This window comes from Myodes glareolus, chromosome 9 (assembly GCF_982192425.1).
Source record: "Myodes glareolus chromosome 9, mMyoGla1.1, whole genome shotgun sequence".
In the NCBI taxonomy this organism is placed as follows: Eukaryota; Metazoa; Chordata; class Mammalia; order Rodentia; family Cricetidae; genus Myodes; species Myodes glareolus.
The window spans coordinates 52,696,453-52,716,156 of NC_142034.1; the positions used below are offsets into that span (position 1 = coordinate 52,696,453).

General features: G+C 42.4%; 1 protein-coding gene across 3 annotated transcripts in view; it reads left to right on the forward strand.

The window, feature by feature from the left end:
- The window catches only part of LOC125409512 (NACHT, LRR and PYD domains-containing protein 1a-like), a 75,864-nt gene that overhangs the window by 53,912 nt on the left and 2,248 nt on the right, over positions 1–19,704 (forward strand). For 2 of the 3 annotated variants that reach the window (XM_087910355.1, XM_087910357.1), the window contains 9 exons: positions 372–542; positions 1,739–1,828; positions 4,283–4,374; positions 5,600–5,699; positions 7,067–7,290; positions 13,093–13,355; positions 13,839–13,964; positions 14,819–14,960; positions 19,170–19,214. In XM_087910355.1, the coding sequence (XP_087766481.1) occupies positions 372–542; positions 1,739–1,828; positions 4,283–4,374; positions 5,600–5,699; positions 7,067–7,290; positions 13,093–13,355; positions 13,839–13,964; positions 14,819–14,960; positions 19,170–19,214 (1,253 nt within the window). Of the gene's footprint in view, positions 1–371; positions 543–1,738; positions 1,829–4,282; positions 4,375–5,599; positions 5,700–7,066; positions 7,291–13,092; positions 13,356–13,838; positions 13,965–14,818; positions 15,020–19,169; positions 19,215–19,704 lie in introns of all 3 variants that reach the window. The other variant, XM_087910356.1, reaches the window with a different exon arrangement.

Genomic DNA, 19,704 nt, shown 5'->3' on the forward strand with positions numbered 1-19,704 from the left:
TAATCAGCCTTCTGCTCTGTTTCTATGGACTGCATCTGTACTAAGATTCCACATAACAAGTGAGTCATGTCCTTATTCTATGGGTGGTGGATCTCACTTCAGATGACTCTTGAAATACATCAGTGAGCTGTCCTGGGTCTCATGGAGGTCTGTCATGACCAGTCACATCAGAGCAGTGGGTCTCAACCTGTGCTCCATGGTTCTGCAGCTCAGTCCTGGGAAGCATGGAATTATCCACCCAGACTAGAAAAGGCACTAGAAAAGCTAAGCACTGCTAACACAACATGCCAGAGTTCACAAAGGGAGACCTTAGTGTAGTTCCCAAGAGCAGTGAGCCCTGGAGAATCTGATGGTGAGCATCTCCCATGCAGGCTTGTCAACTGTGGCCTCACATCCAGCCACTGTGCGAACCTGGGCTCAGTGCTCATTGCCAGCTCCAACCTGACTGACCTACACCTGCAGCTGAATGACCTGGGCGACCATGGTGTGAGGCTGCTGTGTGAGGGCCTCAGGAATCCTGCCTGCAACATCAGAATTCTGTGGTAAGTAAGACCCTTGGAATGTATTCTGTGCAGGGGTTAAAGAAGGGACATGAAGATGTGAAGAATTTGGGATATGGAAAAGAACTGGGACAGATAACGTATAGTCAGCGTGGCTCCTGACCAACTGTGCCACTTATACCTGAGATTTGGGCAAGTCACCATATTCTTTGATATTCAGTTTCCTCATCTATTACATAGAATGTTATACCCACCTCATGGATTCTAATGACATAAAGTATACAAGTGTAAAAACAAAGAAAATGCCAGGTAGATAGCTGGTCACTGTGCAGTCATATGTATCAGCAAGGCTATTACCTTACCAGACTCCCAGATTTTCCTTACTCCAGGACAGTAATTCAATCCTTTATTCATTCATGAATACATATGGACAAGCATTCATATCAAGGATTCTCTGTGCTAAGCACATGTCCAGGACCTAGGGCTATAATCACAAACACACAAGGCTCTATCCTGCTAAAGCTGTGTGGGAAGAGACAGACAGAGGTCACCCATCAGACCATGACTCTATTGACAAACTCTGCTGAACGCTATGGAGTCAACAGTATTGTAAGAATGTAATGGTGTGAGAGGTCCTGCTTTATTGGATGGCCTGATAGAGAAATAGGCCTTGGTTGGGTAACCTGGAGACAGAAGTCTAAGAAAAATAGGAGTTGGAGCAATCTCTGCAACAGAAAATGGTTGAAGCCCTGGAGGGTCATGGGGTTTCACTACAGGAATCTGATATGGTCCTCTGTCCAGAATGCCTATGGGGATATGGCCATGACCTCTATCTATTGGGAATGCTGATAGCAACTCTGTGACCCATTGTCAATATGAGTCCCCTCATCTACGTCCATGTTCCCTTCCCTGGGAGAGGCTACTTCCAATGACTGACCAGTGGGAAGGGGTATAAAGGGCCACTCTCTCATTTCAGCTATGGAAAGTTCCAAAGGTCCTCATCCTGGCTTTCAATCTCCCTGCACACTGACCAGGTTCCACTAGGACTGTGTCATGGACACATCTCTGTCTGCTAAGCCTGCTGTTCTCTATCCTTTGTCCTGGATTTGGCTCAAGAATAAAACTTAATAAGCTCCTCACGTTCCATCTATAGACAACAGAGTCCAGGATCCTATACCCTGGGGCTTCATGATACTTTTATGGATCCCAGGAGAAATAGCCCCCTTTTGTGCTTGCAGGCTGGACCTGGCCCCTCTCAGTGACCCAGTGATTATGGAGCTCAGGGCCCTGCAGGCAGAGAATCCACAGCTGCTAATCCACGGCACATGGTAAGGAGTGAACACATAATTCCTACTGGTCAACTCAGCCTCTATGTGGCTGGTCCAGAGCTGAGGTGGGAAAGGTGTCCTGAGGTGATGGGAAAGAGAAACAGAGCCAGGAAGAAAGCAGGAACCCCATAAATCAATGGGAGGAAGGGTTCTCTGTTGGGGAGGTTTCATTTATTTTTTAGCAAAAATAGAATCATATACCATGCCTACATAAATTCTTTGATCAGAAAAAAAGAATGTGAAAGGTGAGTTAGTGGTGAGTCTTCTGGGTACAGCAAGTATTACAATGGTAGGTACTAGTAGACCTAAACACTGGAACAAGGAAAGCTGAAACCACATTTTAAAAAGATACAGAGAACAAAAGCCACCTGTTGGCAGATGTTTCTGTCCTGCCCAGTTCCCACAATCGTTAAGTCCCAAAGAAATCACACAGAGGTCTACATTAGTTATAAACTGATTGGCCCATTAGCTCAGGCTTCTTATTAACTCTTATAACTTATATTAGCCCATTATTCTTGTCTATGCCAGCCACGTGGCTCAGTACCTTATTCGGCAAGGCAGTTACATCTTGCTTCTTCTGTGGCTGGGTCAGGACTGCAGACTAGGATTTACTTCTTGCCAGAATTCTTCTGTTCTCTTGACCCAACTCTACTTCCGATCTGGTTTTCCTGCCTATACTTCCTGCCTGACTACTGGCCAATGAGCATTCATTTAAAATATAATTGGATGAATACAGACCATTGTCACATACCAGTCACCATGGGTATCACTGTCCTAATCCTAAAAGTCAGACACACATAAATACAAGAGCATGTGAATGTCACACACATGCACACACACAACACACACACACACACATACACACACTCACACACATACATTGCACTATGGGATATAGAACCTCAGAACTAGAAAGTCATTTTCCATCCCCAGGGGCTGTGTTGGAGCCCCATGCTCTCCCAGTTTAGTCAGATTCAGTTCATGACCATGAATTTCATCTGTGCTCAAGATCCCAGCTGCCATGCCACATGTGATTGGTAAGTCTCTACATAGGATGTAATCTACTTATTGAACAAACGTTGTGCAAGACTCACTGTGCATCATACACTGTTTTGGGATCTGAGGGCACATCAGTGAACAATGCAGACATACCCACCATTCATTATCTCAGTCTAGCATTGAGGGGACACTTGTTCCCCACAGTCCACAGAATTGTAACTGGAAACCTATAAGTACAGAAGTTGTTTGTCTGACTTCATCCAAAGCTGAGGTGAGATGAGGTGAGCTCTGAAAGATGAGAGTCATGGGGTTGATAGGAGAAGAAGGAAATCCCAGAAAGAAGTAGAGGATAGGGAAGCAGAGAAAGAAACGTTCCACTGAACGTTCCCCACCACCATCTGAGCCCTCCACAGAAATGCAGGTTCTCAGGCCACATTCTGTCCCTACTGACTCAGAATCTCAGGAGGGGCAGCTTCCTTCAGTGAGCTTTCTGATTTAGCAGCCTGTTCAGATGACATTTTAACACAGTGATTTGAGAGTCACTGGTCTAGATTTGAGCAGGAAAGGGTGACATAAGAAGGTCTGAAGGGGAACAGGTACCACAGCAAGAACTATGAACCACCTATGAACCTTCTGAAACTACCCAGAGGAAACGAGAGGCATTTCAGCACCTCGGTCATGAAGGGACAGCCTCACCCTTTTTTATGGTCAGCTACTATGTAGAAAATGAACTAGCAGTGAACAAATCAGAAGCAGGGACACCTGCCAGAGGATGCTGCAGAGGATAAGAACAATGTTCCCTCTATCCTGGGACAAGGATGGGGTCTGTGGTGGGGGCAGAAGGTCCTATCTAGGTGCTTAGCATTCAAGGTAAATGATTATTAGTTTGTTTTGTGCAACTATAACACAATGTCTGACACTGGACACCTATCATAAAGAATTGAGATTGTTTCTTGCAGTTCTGTATATGAAAAAGGACAAGAGTATGGACTCTACATCTAGAGAATCCTTCTTCCTGTTCCACCGGATTGAACAGATGGGAACTGGGAGGGCTGAGAGTGAGAGACCAAGGTGGTTTTAGATGAGTCCTGTCAGAGCACAGGAATCTACACCTGTGATGATGTCATTAACCCCTTCCTGACAGCAGAGCACTCGTGACCTTGTTGTGTCTTATCCTTCATCCTGTCACACTGTGACACTGGGGATTGACTTTCTAATGAGTAAGCACTGGGGAACACACTCAAGCTAAAGCAAAGGAGAGGTTGAGATGATCCCTGTTCTAGCAGCATGGATGTCTGGGAGGATGGGGACTTCATAGAGTTCTGGCCCAGAGAAGAATCATGGGACTGAGTTCAAATTCATATGAGTTGGATTTTATGTTGGAATATTGTATACATAGCCCTGTTTTCCCTGATGTCTCCTGACATCTGAGAGAAATAACATCTCTGTGTGTAGGAAGTCACATGTGATGGTCCCTACTAAGAACCCGAATGGAGAAGTAATGGGTGACAGCCTGACCACATTCAAGCAGCAGAGACTACAGTCAGGTACGTGATAGGTTCAGTCCCAGACCATCATGGTTGTCAATGAAAGGGCATCTGTGGGAGGAAGTGATCACTTCTTTGTTTATTTATATATCTTTTTTAGAATTTAATACACAAGTACTATATTTACATCATTGCCAGTCCTCAGTCTGCCTGCTTCAACAATTCCTGTGTCCCACCAACGAACTCTGTCTCAAATTCATGAGCTGTTCTTCAATATTATTGTTAAATACATGTATATTTACACACATGTGTGTATGTAAATACAACCCCACTAATCCATTTACTGTTGGTTATATATATGGTTCAGGTTGACCACTGGGGACTGATCACCTATTAGGAATGCTTTCCTGGAGAATACTGATTTTATCCCTCTCCTGCCAGTTATTAATTGCTTATGAGTTTTCATTTAGGAGTGGGGCATTGTGAAATCTCTGCCATCCAAATTCACTTATCAACTAGTGTTGTCATTGTGAAGATCTTGCTGAGGAAAAGATATTGTTGAGATTTCATTGGTGCAACATCCCTGTTTTACACACAAAAAATTATCTGCTACAGATTTCTTGAAATGGTCATCATTTCTATTCCCCTGTCTCTGACATGGAACCATACAGGCTCTCCAATAGAACACCACCACAGATAAGACATTCCACACCTAGAACTTAGAAGGAATACTGCTTGCTTCTCTCCGTGCCTTGATTGGGTACTGCTGATGACCCTTTCTCAAGTTCATGAATTGCATCCAGCTCTATCCCAGGACTCTGTGTCTCATTCCTAGATGCTGTGGCTTGGGGCTCATCTCCCTATCCCTGCTCATCTATATTTTGAGCAACGTTCTTTTATTTTTTTAACATACCCACTTGAGACACGCTAGGAAAATCAATACATATGAACCAGTAAGAAAGAAAACACTGCAGCTGGCATGGAAGCAGATGTTATGGTGGGATGGTTGCTTAAGAAGCACAGTGGAAAGACAATAAAACAAAATGCATATGTATTAAAAGTATGCAGGAAGGTTCATGAACAGTGCTGAAAACTATAGGCACACTTCTTACTAAGACCTAGGCTGGAAAACCTGGAAAGTGCTCAACCATGGACCAACACTGGGGAAAATGTGGAGATGAGCCTGGACAACATGGAGTGACCTCTGACTTCCATCTCTTAGAGAACTGGTGTTCATAATTTGCACCACTAATGAGCTACCATCCACATTCTACTGCCTCTCCAGATCACAGACACATAGGGACACTGGGGACTGAAGATGACTTCTGGGGACTTATAGGACCTGTGACTACAGAGGTGGTTGACAGAGAGAAGAACCTGTACAGGTGAGTGAGCTCTCCCTGGAAAAGGTGACTTTCCCCAGCAAACTCTCCACACTTTTTTTTACCAAGTTTCTACTGTGTCCTCTCCTCCCCTCACTAATGCAGGACTCAGGGCCAGGATGGGAAAGAGGATTTTGACCTGTTGTATAAATAGGGATCTTTTTCATAAATTTTTTTCTGACATGTGCAAAAGGAGAGAGCTCAAGAAGTTCTCTGTCCAATTACTCAGCTCCAGCAACCATTTTTCCAAGTTTGTTTCAACTTCTCACATTCCCCTTTGTCATCACTGTCACAGTAGTGTGAGTCCAGGACATGAGATTTCACCCACAAACATTTCCCTATCCCTATGCCTCCATTTTAGTTAAATCAGGACCTCATTAAAAATAAAGGCCTGAATTCTTCATTTCATCCAAACATCTATGCTTAACTGGGCTCATGATCTGAAATGTGGACTTTCTGCTGGTTATTTTATTCATGCTGTAAGCAGCATCCCTGCCCTGATTATATTTGGTTTCTTCTGTGTCTTAGATTTCCCTAAAATCCCTGTAGTCTCTGCACTTTGGCTTACTAACAACCACTGTGTGCCAAGAACCCAGTAGGAGCTGAGAACATGAGGATGCGTACTGCAGCCCTGACCTCTGAGAATTAGTCTCATGAGTGATGAGTGACTATACCCACAGTCACAGTGTCCGACATAACCTGGATCTTCCTCCAACACTGTCACAGTCACTGTCTCAGCTGGAGAAATTGTCACTTTAACTTCCTCACACAGAAGTTGACACCAGTCCACCCACCTGTCACCAGGTAGGAAGCCTGGAGAAAATCTCTGAAGATCCTGGTAAAGCATTGTTTCAGGGCTAAGGATTTATCACTAATAATTGCAGATAGACTCTTATTTTAGGGAAATATATTCTTAAAGAATATAAACACTAAAATCTGAAGAAAGGTGTACATTAGTGGTAGAGCCCTTGCCTAGTGTGCACAAGGTCCCAGTTTGAGCACCAGAACTCTACATATATACACACAAACACATACACACACACAGACACACACATCTCTATTTCATCACCACCATCATCATCAAAGGTATAACTAACTTCTCCAGGTGTGTTCACGTGTAGGTTTACACTAGAATACTCAATACTCTCAGGTCTAAAAGATGGTGTTGTCATTACCCTTGCGTGCAGATGAAGAAACAGATTTGGGAGTTAAATGACTTACTTAATCAGGGATCCACCTAAGTACAACAGAGGAAACAGAACTCAGAGCCATATGGCTGAAGCCTGTTGTGTTCCCAATTCTGCACCTGGTCTGCATCCAACAGATGAACAGAGCTGGTGTTCACTGGTGTCTGCCTTTCCCTCTTCTAGAGTTCAGTTCCCTGTGGCTGGTTACTACCACTGTCCCAACATAGGACTCTCCTTTGCGGTGACAAGGGCAGTGACCATCGAGATTGGATTCTGTGCCTGGAGCCAACACCTGGACAAGGATCCCTTTCAAGACAGTCACATGGTGGCTGGGCCTCTGTTTGACATCAATGCTGAGCGGGGAGCTGTGGCTGCTGTGTACCTCCCTCACTTTGTGGATCTCCAAGGTAACCAAGGGTAGGATAAGGAATAGGGTGGAGACCAGGCAGTGATGGTCCATGCCTTTAGTCTCAGCATTTAGGAGGTAGAAACAGGCCGATCTCTGTGAGGTCGAAGCTAGTCTGGTCTAAATAGTGAGTTCTAGGACAGCCAGGGTACAGAGAAAAACCCTGTGTCAAAAAAGGAGTTGGGTGGTGGAAATAGAGGAGTTGAGAGGTCATATAGGACAGTGTAGGTGGTGGGTGATGAGGAAAGGTCTGTGCCTTCCTTAGCAGGACAGAGTAGGTTGTGAAGGTGGACACTGAGATGCTTTCATCCCTTCTTCTATGATGTATCTTCTTTGAAGCATATGTCTCCCAGCCTTATACATTATTTCTGTGTTAAAAGAGACCTTGAGTAGAAAGTGATGTTCTCAGTAGCTCTATTAACTGGTGGTTAATAAGTACCCCTTACACAGCATATCTCACAGGACTACAGCAGTAAACAGAGAATAAATTGAGCAATGTGAAGAGATTGTTAGAGAGGAAAATAACAAGGATCATTTGGTACCCAAGGTTTACCAACACTCCACTACATTGCTACAAGCAGGGCGAAAATGATGTCTTCAGATTAAATTTAAGAACTGGAGCCATAGAATGGTGGTATCCCAAGGAAAGAGGGGGACTCATAAATTATCCCAACCTCAGTCATCACCAAAGATTCCTTCAGATGATATTTCAATAAGTCTAAGATTTCCTGTGAAAAATCTCATGATAAAAGCCATTACTACAGCTCTTTAGAGGCTGAGACAAAGGAATTTGGAATGCAAGTGCAGGTTAGTCTACACAGTCAGACTCTGCTTGAGAAAGAAAAAAAATGTACAAGTGGAACCTGGCATTGTACAAGTGGCTACTGGGGTCATTTAATTCTTTGGATACAAGGAGCCCAGGAATAAACACACCATAGACACCAGGAGAATCCAGCTCACAGAAGAAGATGTTCTTGTTATAAAAGTGATGAGCAGCCACAAGACGGGAGACCCAACAGCTAAAGAAGGCTTGAAAAGTAGGACAGAAACACAGACTGCTCTAGCCAATAGAGCAATGGATGAAAATAAGTTAAGCATTCCCATGTTAAAGATATTCATAGTAAACAGCAATCCCACAAGAAGAAAAAAGCAGATGAAGAAATCAAGCAAGAATAAGTTGAAAACCTCAAAAAACAAATAAAATTGATATTGACATGCACACACACAGAGGGTCCTGAGCTCCTGAACGTGATGGAGAGCACTGCTACACAGATGGGGGCCTTGCTAATGTGTCCGTGGCCAGTCTAGAAGCTCCACACCGAGCTCCTCGTCTCCCTAACACTTGCCCCACCTTCCACTCAAGCTTCTTCCCTAGAGGCCACCATCTTTCCTGTTTCTTACTCCCTCTCTCAGATCAGAAAATTTCCCCACTGGACACTGTAAGAAAATGAATCTGTTACAGTGTATGGAAGCCACAATCCATGTGGGAAGGACAGTCCCAGGGCCATGTGGTGGCACATACTATTAATATCAGAATTTCCAAGGCTGAGGCACGAGAATTATGACTTATATCTACAAATATGCAGTAAGTCCCTGTATCTAAAATCCAAAATGAGAAAAGAAATAAAAGAACTTGGTAAGTCAGCTTCTTGGGAAAAAAAAAACTTCTGGTATTAGCAATGAAAATTCCAGCACCCCACATTACCCTCAAGTGTTGGGAAGGTCCTGATTAGCATTGACTCCATGAAAAGTTCTAAGATATTAAAACATTTCAAATGCCATATTTTGAAGGTCTCTGAAAGATTTGAAAATATCCGTTTAACTGAAATATATCTCTATATATCTAGAAAACCTAACTAACATGACTACAAGCTTGACTATTATAGATGACTCTCTATTAACCTATTTTTAATTATACATTACATGTTTAAATAAGCTGCAAAAACACATTACCTTAATCAAGAGCAGAAATACATATACACAGTATAACAAAATCGACCAAGATCCATATGAATGCAAAGTATTCATCTCTATACCATACCCCCTTTAAATGTAAGCAAACATTTATAAACAATATTTGTGAATATGGACTTAGTTTGCAACAACCCTAAGAAGGAAAGTTGGAGAGGTACAGCATCTCCCCAAAATTTGTCAAAATGGCAAAGTACAAAGCCTGAGTAAGTGCCAGACTCTGGTACTGGAACTCAATATGACTTGGGGACAGCCAGGATTTCAAGGCCCCACACAGGCACACACAGGAGACATTGCAGTGCTGGCGGCTCCATCTGATACTGCTACCTAGCATCACTGATTAAATTCCAAGCTATACCACTTCCTGGATAACCAAGGTCATTGTCTCATTCTTAGCTGCTTATTGATTCCAAGCAATCACTCAAGAAAAATAGAAATGTTCTCTCCTAAACAATAAACATTGCAATACTGCTTGTCATGGTGCAAGTTGAAGCAAACTCAGTGCTGAAAGGACAGGCAAATGGTGGATTGCAGAGTGGTGCCTCCATTAGGAGGAGTCACAAAAGTTTACAAGTGACATTCAACATTGTGATTCTACCCAGTGACAACTTGGCATACAGGCACATCACTTTAAATCCTAACTTTCTGCCTCAGGCCTCTGAAAATCTGGTTTTCTCTCATAATGCAAAGAACAATCCAATTACAAGGATCCACAGGTAAAAACTAATCCATAAAGACCACCTCTTATTTGATATTCAAGGCAATGTCTTCACTATGAGCTCCAATAAAATACAAAAGAATTTGCATACGCCCAACATAAAATGACACAGAATAGACATCGTCATGCCAAATAGAAGAAACAGGGCACACCAAGGAATTATCAGACCACAGCATCATAAACTCTTCAGCATAAACACAAAATCGTGCAACTCCATATCCAACTGTGGAGCTCATGATGTCATTCACTGGTCTCCAAAGAAAAAGGTAGCTCCACCCCTTCAGTTCTATTACACAAAGCACACATAGCCTCTCCTTAGACCATCTCTCTACTTCTTGCCTAAAACTTTCTTTAGCAGAAATAATATGTGGTTCTGGATTCTACAATATCCAAGGATTTCCATTCACCTTAGTCTTCATTTTCAAAGGTCTTTTATAGAATGAACTCTCAGGATCCTTGGAGGTTCTTTCACTTGGGCACATTGTCTGGCCTCACTGCTATCTGAAACTGTGCAGAATTGAAGAAGGACACTTAGAAGAAATCCCACACTAGCTCAGAACTGAGAATAATAGATGGTTATTTACTTAGGGATAGAATCACAAATCAGAATCCTCTGCTGGAAGGAGGAACAGAAACTGAATCCTTCATCCAGAAAAGAGGCCAGATGCATGTTTTACATGGAAATAAATGGTGTAAGAGGCTGTGCACAAGTGGGCAGGTAACATAAAGGGAACTGGCTGTAGGATTTCCTGAAGCACAGCATGACTCAGTGACCCATCACTCTAGCATCTTTCATGCCTAAACTATAGGGAAGACACTGCCAAGTTCTGCTGGCAGCTTGAGGTGTGGTTACCCTGGCCCATAGCTGAATAATGTGCTGACCATGGGGAAACAAATCCTTGGAATTTTCATTTGTGGAACAGGGAACACCATCACTTAAGGCTTTCTGTCTTTAAATTAATTTTGTTCTTCACAAGATGAGCAATGAAGAGTGAGATTTTGCCTTCAGGACACCTTTCCTATTGTCACTGTGCTTTCCCTGCAGTGATGCTGATCTCTAATATTTACAACTGATTTTTTTTTAAATTGGGGTGAATATTTCCTGACTTGAAATTTTTCCTGACAATTTGGTCTATTGTATTTAAATTGAACTTCACTCACATCCAGAGTATTTAAACACTAAAACTAGATTCTTGGCCAAAGTATCGCATGAATGGCAACTTTTACAGTTCTCAACAGAAACCTTCCATATCTCTGAAAGTATCATGGACTGGCTTCCACTCCCTCTCTCAGCATTCTTGTCTTCCCCGCTTCCAAAAGAATGTACCCATAAGCTCTGCTTTCAGCATAGTAGGACTTTCCTAGTCCTAAGGACCAAACTTTCACATTCCAGCCCCAAAACACTTTCAAAAGCCTAAGAACCATGTGACCAGGTTCATTATAGCAATGACCCAAATCCTGGCATCAATTTTCTATCCAAGTTTACAAGTTATCAACGTCTTGTCGCTGAAACAAAATACCTAACTAAAGAAACTTAGAGGATAGGTTTATTTGGCACGCACTTTAAAGAATAGTTCATCGTGGCATGGAGATCTGAGAACATTGAGCCTGCAGTGTCTGCTAAATTGTGTCAACAGAGGGAAGAGAAACCACTAAATGCTTGTACTCATATGACCTTCTCCATTTTACACAACGCTGGATCCTAGTCCCTGGATCCCACAGTGTTTAGGTCCTCCCAAATCTTTAACTCAACCAATATAATTTCTTTCTATCATGCCTTGAGACCTGTATCCAAGGTGATTCTAGATTTCATCAAGCTCACATTTGACACTAATGTTTCCATGGATGCATTCACTTGTCTTCAGTGAACAAAGTTAGGGACTCCTGGTCTCTTTCATAGCAGCAAACTCCATCCTGCAACAAGCACATTAGTGGACACTACTACTCCAAAGACACTGAGGTTGGTGATGGCAGCGCCTCAGAGAACCTAATGGGTGTGCAGTCTCTAACAATGTTTTCTGAGGCTGTATTCTTTGTAGTATCCAAGGATGCGACCATCAAGAATTTCTACTGTATTGTGAAAGCTCCCCCAGCAGCAAGACAGGTCAAAGCCAAGGGTACTCCAATGAGTGGTAAACTGCAGCAGTCACTCCTGGTAGCACATCACAGTCACCTCACAGGATGGTGAACAAATGTATGGAAATGTTTTATTAATCTGCTATGTTCTCAGTGGAAATTAATTAATAAAACTAAAGATTTTCTTGTTCATGGCTTTTGAATTAAACAAAAAGTAACTAATATCGGCGAATCAATTCCACACCAGTTATGTTTTAAAGGGGTATTTATTTTGGGGGGTAGACCTTACATACACCATAAACCATCAGGAAGAGAGCCTAGTCGCTGGAGCAGGAGCCAGGAGCAGGAGCCGGAACCAAGCGCCGGAACCAAGAGGCCAAGCCGAGCTTGCTGCTCTTCTTTTAAAGAGAAATATACCATGCCCCAATGGGCTGGTATTTCAGTGGCTATTGGCTGATGGAGCAGAAGGCGCTCCCACAGCACTGTGGGCTCCTGCTTCAGTGACTATTGGCTGAAGCAGCAGAAGGTACTCCCGCAGCAAACTAAAAGCTCAAAATACTTCATGACCAAAGCAACTTATAGAAAATTTGGGAATGGTTAGAGATTCAAGGTTAAGAGTCCATAACCATCATGGCAGAGAGCATGGAAGCAGCAGGCAGGCATAGCACTGGAGCAGACCTGAGAGCTGACATCCTTATTGACAAGGAAGAGAGAGAGAAATAAAACTGGAAACAATGATTTTTAGGAGAAGAAGGAGGAGGAGGAGGAGGAGGAGGAGGAGGAGGAGGAGGAGGAGAAGAAGAAGAAGAAGAAGAAGAAGAAGAAGAAGAAGAAGAAGAAGAAGAAGAAGAAGAAGAAGAGACCTCAAATACAATTCCAATGTCACACTTCCCATTCCTTCTCAAGCAGTTCCACCAAATACAGCCCCCCACCCCGTTCTCATTCTAAGCCATTCTAAATCTTAGTGGGATCTTTTTACAGCTAAGCACGGTTCAGTAGAAACACTAAATCCATGTCATTGAATCTGTTCTTTCACAGAGGGACAGGTGGACATCTCCAGGTTCTATGTGGCCCACTTTCAAGAACATGGCATGGTCCTAGAAGTGCCAGCGAAAGTGGAGCAGTGCTACACAGTCTTGGAAAACCCAAGCTTCTCCCCAATGGGAGTTCTACTGAGAATTATGCCAGCTGTCAGACATTTCATCCCCATCACTTCTGTCACATTGATCTACTATTACCTCAATCTCAAGGAAGTCACCCTTCATCTCTACCTGATCCCCAATGACTGGACCATTCAGAAGGTAACAATGAGGACCAGAAATGTGGGGCTAGGGTGAACTGACAAAATACTTGAAATATAGCTATCCCTTTGGAGAAATTATCCACTTGGAGTGGGGATACAGTTCTATAAGGGGAGCCCTGGTGATTATGAGTCTGCAATCTATTGGCCCCCTCACAAGAGAGGTTCATCAACTGCTTTTAACACCCTATTATCTCTACACATCCTTCTGTGACTTCTTTCAACCCATCAGAAGAATGGAAATTCTCCATATCCAACATGGAGCCAACCCCCTTCTTCTCTGTCAGGGACACAGGTCCCACAATGAACCTGACAGAGTCCAATAATTAGCAATCTATATGGCAGAATACAAGTCAGAAGGGTTCCCTGGAGGTGACATCACCCCATCACAAAAAAATGTATTGATCGACCAACTCACCTTATTCAGTAGTTAGCTACTGTAGTACTGAAATCTACTTAAATCACTGTCTGAAATGTTCCCTAGGCCGTTGATGAACAAGAAATGAGGTTTCAGTTTGTTCGAATACACAAGCCACCCCCAGTAGACTCTCTTTACATTGGCTCACGGTACATAGTGTCTGCTTCCAAGAACCTGGAAATCATTCCAAAGGTAAGCATCCAAGTGTTTGCTATTCTAAAGGATCAGATGCCAGATTTGGGGCAGATTACAAGGATTTACAGCAAACTGAGATTGGGGAGAAATGATTTGGGCCTTAGGATGAGCAAGAAAACTTCCAAGTTAAGTGGAAAGCAATTTAAGGGATTACACAGAAGGTCTGGTGAACTGAGGAATTGGTTTTAATATAGCACAGAGAAGGGTCAAGTCCTGGGTCAAGAACCTTCAGGATGAGCTCTCACTCATCGTGATTTGAATCTGAAAGTTGTCCTACAGGTGTAAATGTTAAACACTTGATCCCCAGGTAATGCCAGTGATTGGGGAGTTGTGAAACAAACATGTGAGGCCAGACAATCACAAGCAGGCCAATAGTGGAAGGCTGTGAGGGTTATAGCCTCAACCTGATCCTCACCACAGACTAAGATTCCTGATCCTGATATAACAAGCTGTGCCACATGCTCCTGCCACAAAGAACAGAGCCCCAGTTCACATGTGTTTCCCATCATGAAACTAAACAACAACATAAGCCCTCCTTTAAGTTGTTTCCTGTCGTATTTTTGTCAGAGTGATGAGAAAAGGAATAGTATGTGAGCTAAGCTGGGTCCATTAGCATTCTCCATGTGTTCTCTTGCTACATTCCTTCTATATCCTCTGCCACAATGTTCCAGTCTTCTGAGTAAAGATGTGCATTCAAAAGCTATGGGTTAACTCATTGCAAAAGACACTCAATGTCTAAGCCAGTGTCTACTAAGGTGTGCAAGAATAAGAAAGTACAGCGCTGTGGAAAATGCATGTTCTCTTGAATAGAGGCTTCTGAAAGAAACAGAATCTGTCCTCGCCCTCTTCAGGAACTGGAGCTGTGCTACCGGAGCCCCAGGGAATCCCAGCTCTTCTCTGAGATCTATGTTGGCCACATGGATTCAGGGATTAAACTGAAAATCATAGACAAAAAGAATAAGAATGTCAAATGGGAAGCATTGCTGAATCCAGGTAAAATTCGTTTAAGTCCAGATACCCCAAAGATTGAAGAAGGCATTGAGTGGGAAAAGGTATGTTGTCATTAATTCTTGGTGTCATGAAATAGCCAGATTAGTTATGTGGCTTTTGCTAGATCTAAAACAGGTGGTTAGAGTTAGAGTGAGAGCAAGGGGGAGAAGAGGAGCAGGAAAAGGTGAAGAGAAGGAGAACAGAAGAGGAGGAGAGACAGAGGAGAGGAGGGGGAGAGAGTAGAGAAGGAGGAGAAGGAGGTGGGAAGCCCATGAAAGATATTCTACTCCAGGACATGCCTCCAGTGTCCCACTTCCTACAACTGTGCATTCTCATGGTTTCCAGTACCATTCTCAGTGTCCATGCAATTATGAGTGCACTAGTGTATGTGTTCGTCCATAACACCATAGTCTTCATGACAATTACTGCTGCAGAACCAGTCTTTCAACATATGATCATGGAACACATTACATCCAAACCACCGCATTCCCTATTCCCCATTTTCTCAGTCCTGCATCATGATTTCTACTCCCAAAGCCCTAGAAATGACAGACTTTGAGATGCACAAAGCATCTAGTAACAGTTCACATTTAAATGTGAACAGTGAAAATGAAGGGATTTTTTTCCATCATGAAATTCTTAATCTTAAATCCACACATATTTTTTTTAAATTCCTTTATCTTTTGGCGATTTTTACATGCATACAACTCATTCTAGGAATTCCATCCTAAATAAACCTTATCTCCCTCCTGCTCCTGTCAGCCCCTCTTCTTTTCTACAAATCTCCTCCCCACATTCATTATTGCTTGTGTCTGACAGAGTTTAAGTAGGATCCTCTGTATGCCTGAGGGTTTTCAACTACCCAGTAGAAAAGCAAGTGAGTTCACCAGTGGGTACAGATGGATAGTATACACCCTGATCTCCCATAATCTATTATTTGTCAATAGTAAAACAGTAAGTAGTACTGTCCCTGTGAGCTGCTTCCCCATATCTAGGGCCCTACTTGTGTAGGTCCAGAGGCAGTAGGTGCAGGTGCTATGAGTTCATGACGGCCATGGTCATGTCATGCTAAGAAGAGACCACAATCTCTTATCCATATATTCTCCATATGTTCTCCATGTCTTCACAGCCCTTTCCCATATCTTCTGTGCCTGCATTCTTTCCAAATTCTCTTCTACAATGTTCCAAGAGCCTCCAGGTGCGATATAATTATCTACTTATAGGGATGAGTACTCAACCATTCCTTATTCTCAGTATCCTGTACAGCTGTAGGTATCTGCAGTCATATTTCCATTCACAGCAAAGAGAGGCTTTTCTGGTGAAGACTGAAAGTAGCCTTTGTCTGTGGTATAAATATTGATATTTACAAGGGAATTGACACTATGTTCCTTGATGTAGGCAGTAAATGTAGTTTTTCCTCAAGGGCCTACGACATTCAAAGACCTAGGTTTATTTGTTTGTTTTATCAATTTAAAATGCTAGGGGAGGATTCTATCCTGTGGAGTGGGCCTGATGTGTAATCAGGCAGCTACTGGGAGCTCACACCACAGTAATGCTACAATTGCAGCAAGGGATCATCTGACCTGGCAGCATGGTTTTCCACCAAGTGACATTCTGCCCTGCCAAGGACCAAAACGGCTTTTTTATTAAGCAAGGGTAATAAAACATATTCATACCATACAGAGGGGAAGCCCACTTCAGTTTATAAGTGTCCCTCTGTCCCCAGTGAACTCTAGCATTTGTTAACATTTGTATCCTGGATACTGGACTTTCTCAGGGATAGAGGGAATCATAACATATTTAACCTGTATTTCCCTACTTTCTAAGTGTTTCCTAGACATGTGTGCTTCCTCTTTTGAGAATTCTGCTGCTACTCCTATAGCAAACTTCAGAATTGTGCCATTTCCTTGTTATTTAGGTTTCCTGATCCACATCTATTCTTAATATTAATCTTCTGTTGGATGTTACCTGGGAATAGTTCCTCCGATTCTTAACTGCATCTTCACTCATATTTTTCCTTTGCTATACAGAACTTTTTGAGTGTCCTGACACTCAATTAACAAAAGTTTGGTTTTACTTCCTGTGCTACCGGAACCTTATTCACACAACTGCGATGTATGCTGCTGTGTTGAAATGTTCTGCCTCTGTTTGCTCTATAAGTTTCAGGTTGTTGGGGCCTACATTAAAGTCTTTGATCATTTAGAGTTAATTTTTTAAAGGTGTGGTCCAGGCATCTAGTTTAATTCTTCCAGAAAGTGTTAGGTAGTTTTCCAGGACCACTTGTTTAACAGGCTGTCTTTTATACAAAGTACATTTTGAGTTCTTTGTCAAAGTCCAGGTAGCTATGGTTGTATGAACTTTTATCTAGGTTTCTAGTCTATTCTACTGATCTGCACATCTTTTTGTGCCAATACCATGCTGTTTTTACTACTAGGTCTCTGGTATTGATTTGAAAGAATGTGTGATGAAGATTACTACAAAATCATTTTTGTTCAGAATTACCTTGGAAATTCTATGTCTCTAGTGGTTCCACATGAATATCAACATTTCCCCCACTTTATTTGTGAAGATGTCCCTGCCATATTAATCAGGACTGCATTGAGTATGTAGTGTGCTGTCAATAGGGTGGCTATTATCACAATATTGATTCTTCTAAACAATGAGTATGGGGGGAGGATGTATTTTTGTATTCTAAAGCCTTCTTCAATTCTTCTTTTCATATGTATATATAAATTATATATTAATTTAATTTAAATTAAATAAATATATATACATATATATACATCAAAATTTTCCTTATAGATCACTTTCATTTATATTGGTAGGTTTCTGCCCCATAAGTGTGTATTTTTATTTATTTACTTGTTGGCCAGTAATTTTTTCATATTTTCATCTCACATGGACAAGTGGAAACAAAATTGTTAAATTTTCTTTAGTGAAATAACAGTGCAGTCTCAGTTCAGCATCCACAATGCCAAAATCAATTCCCAATATCAGTACGTCTGGGGATGCCCAGCCCTTGACATCTGTCACACAGTCATGGCTCCTGCTCCTGAGCTGCTAGAAACAGGCTACACATGTGGGCAGAGAACAGGCTTTGCTCAGCCTTACCACGAGTGAGTCACAGGACAACTGACCTGCCCCAGCATCAGTTGATTAGAATCATCAACCTGTTCTAATCTCATTGCAGCATTTACTCTTCGGATGATCTTGGGAAATGATTTAATTCATTGAGTTTGACCTTCCTCACCTGTAAACCAAGGTCAGAAGGAGTAACTCGTAGGATGTGTGGAAAGTGTAAACACTGCACATACACATGTAAAAGTGTGATCCTTAGCTGATGGGAGCAATGTTGTGATTTTTTATTATTAAGCCAACATTTTCCTCATGATTTTGCTAATTCTCTTCTTTGAGATTAATTAAAATCTATTCTCGTCCATGAGGGAAAGTATTCAAATACTGGAAGATTATAATCATGCTTCACTTGTTTCCCCAATCTCACATTTGGGTTTTTAAATTCATTGTCTCTCAAATCACCTTCTTCATTAGATGCTCCAGTTTCTCTACAAGTCAGGATGCACCAAGATGGTCCAGATAGCATGGAGTGTAAGCAGTATCATCCTTCTTTCATACAAATGTATCCAGGGATTCCAATACTACAAACTGTGTCCTTGGGATGACTCCCCTAAACTGTTAGAGCACAGTGAAGTCAGAATCTATCAAACACTTGGGATTATTCATGAACTGAAATTTACAAACCCCCTTCACTGAGTGTGAAAATTCACTCACTATTTCCTGGTGTGCAGTCTCAAATCATCTTGAATCTGCCATCTAATCAGGAACACATAATGGGAGCATGTGAGTGGACAAGGTCAAACAAGGACAAGAAAATAGTTTTCTACCCAGAAACAAATGTCAAATGTTTCAAACCAGTAAGGGACATCGTAAATTCTCCACAAGAAATATAATCTGGGATATAATTGAGGCTGTGATCCTGTGGGAGAACGGTCTATTGCCATTCACATGTCTTCCCTCTCAATCATGATAGGTCTAGTTCCTCAATTCATTGTGTAAGGAAATGTTCACCTTCCAGATTATGCCAGAATTTCTTTAGCTCATTCTCAAAATCCCAGGCATAGTCGGGAGTTGCACAAGCTGCACTGACTGTTGGTGACAGGCATCGTTACAGATGATATCTCTCCTCTCTTCCAGGAGACCTCAGGCCTGCACAGCCCACGATCCCTACAACCCACAAAGGTCAGTAACACTTATACAAGGCCAGAGGAGCCAAGAATATTCCACAGGTAGATCATGTGACCCTTGCGAGAAGGTCAGTGAGAAAGGAGGGAGCCTCACTTTGCAAACCTTACCAGGACAGGTAGGCCATGTACCTGCCCCAGTGCAGAGTTTCTCTCCTGCCTCTTGGCTTCCCTTGTTGAAAATAACCCCACCCTATAGCACGAATAATAAATACCCAGAGACAGATATTGGGGTTCAACCTGAAGATCAGAAAAGCAAAGTGGCCAGTTACTGGCTCTTATCTCTACCTCAGACTGAAATGGGGTGAGATCCTGTATCCACAAACTCCCAAACTCCACAGCCCACACTCCACACTACACTGAGTTCCTGTCTCTTCCCCCTTATATTCCTCTCTCTACACAGCCATATTACTCTTGTCTCCTCCCTAGTGCTGGGATTAAAAAATGTTATCCCAAGTGCTGGGATCTCCTTAGTGTGAACTCTATAG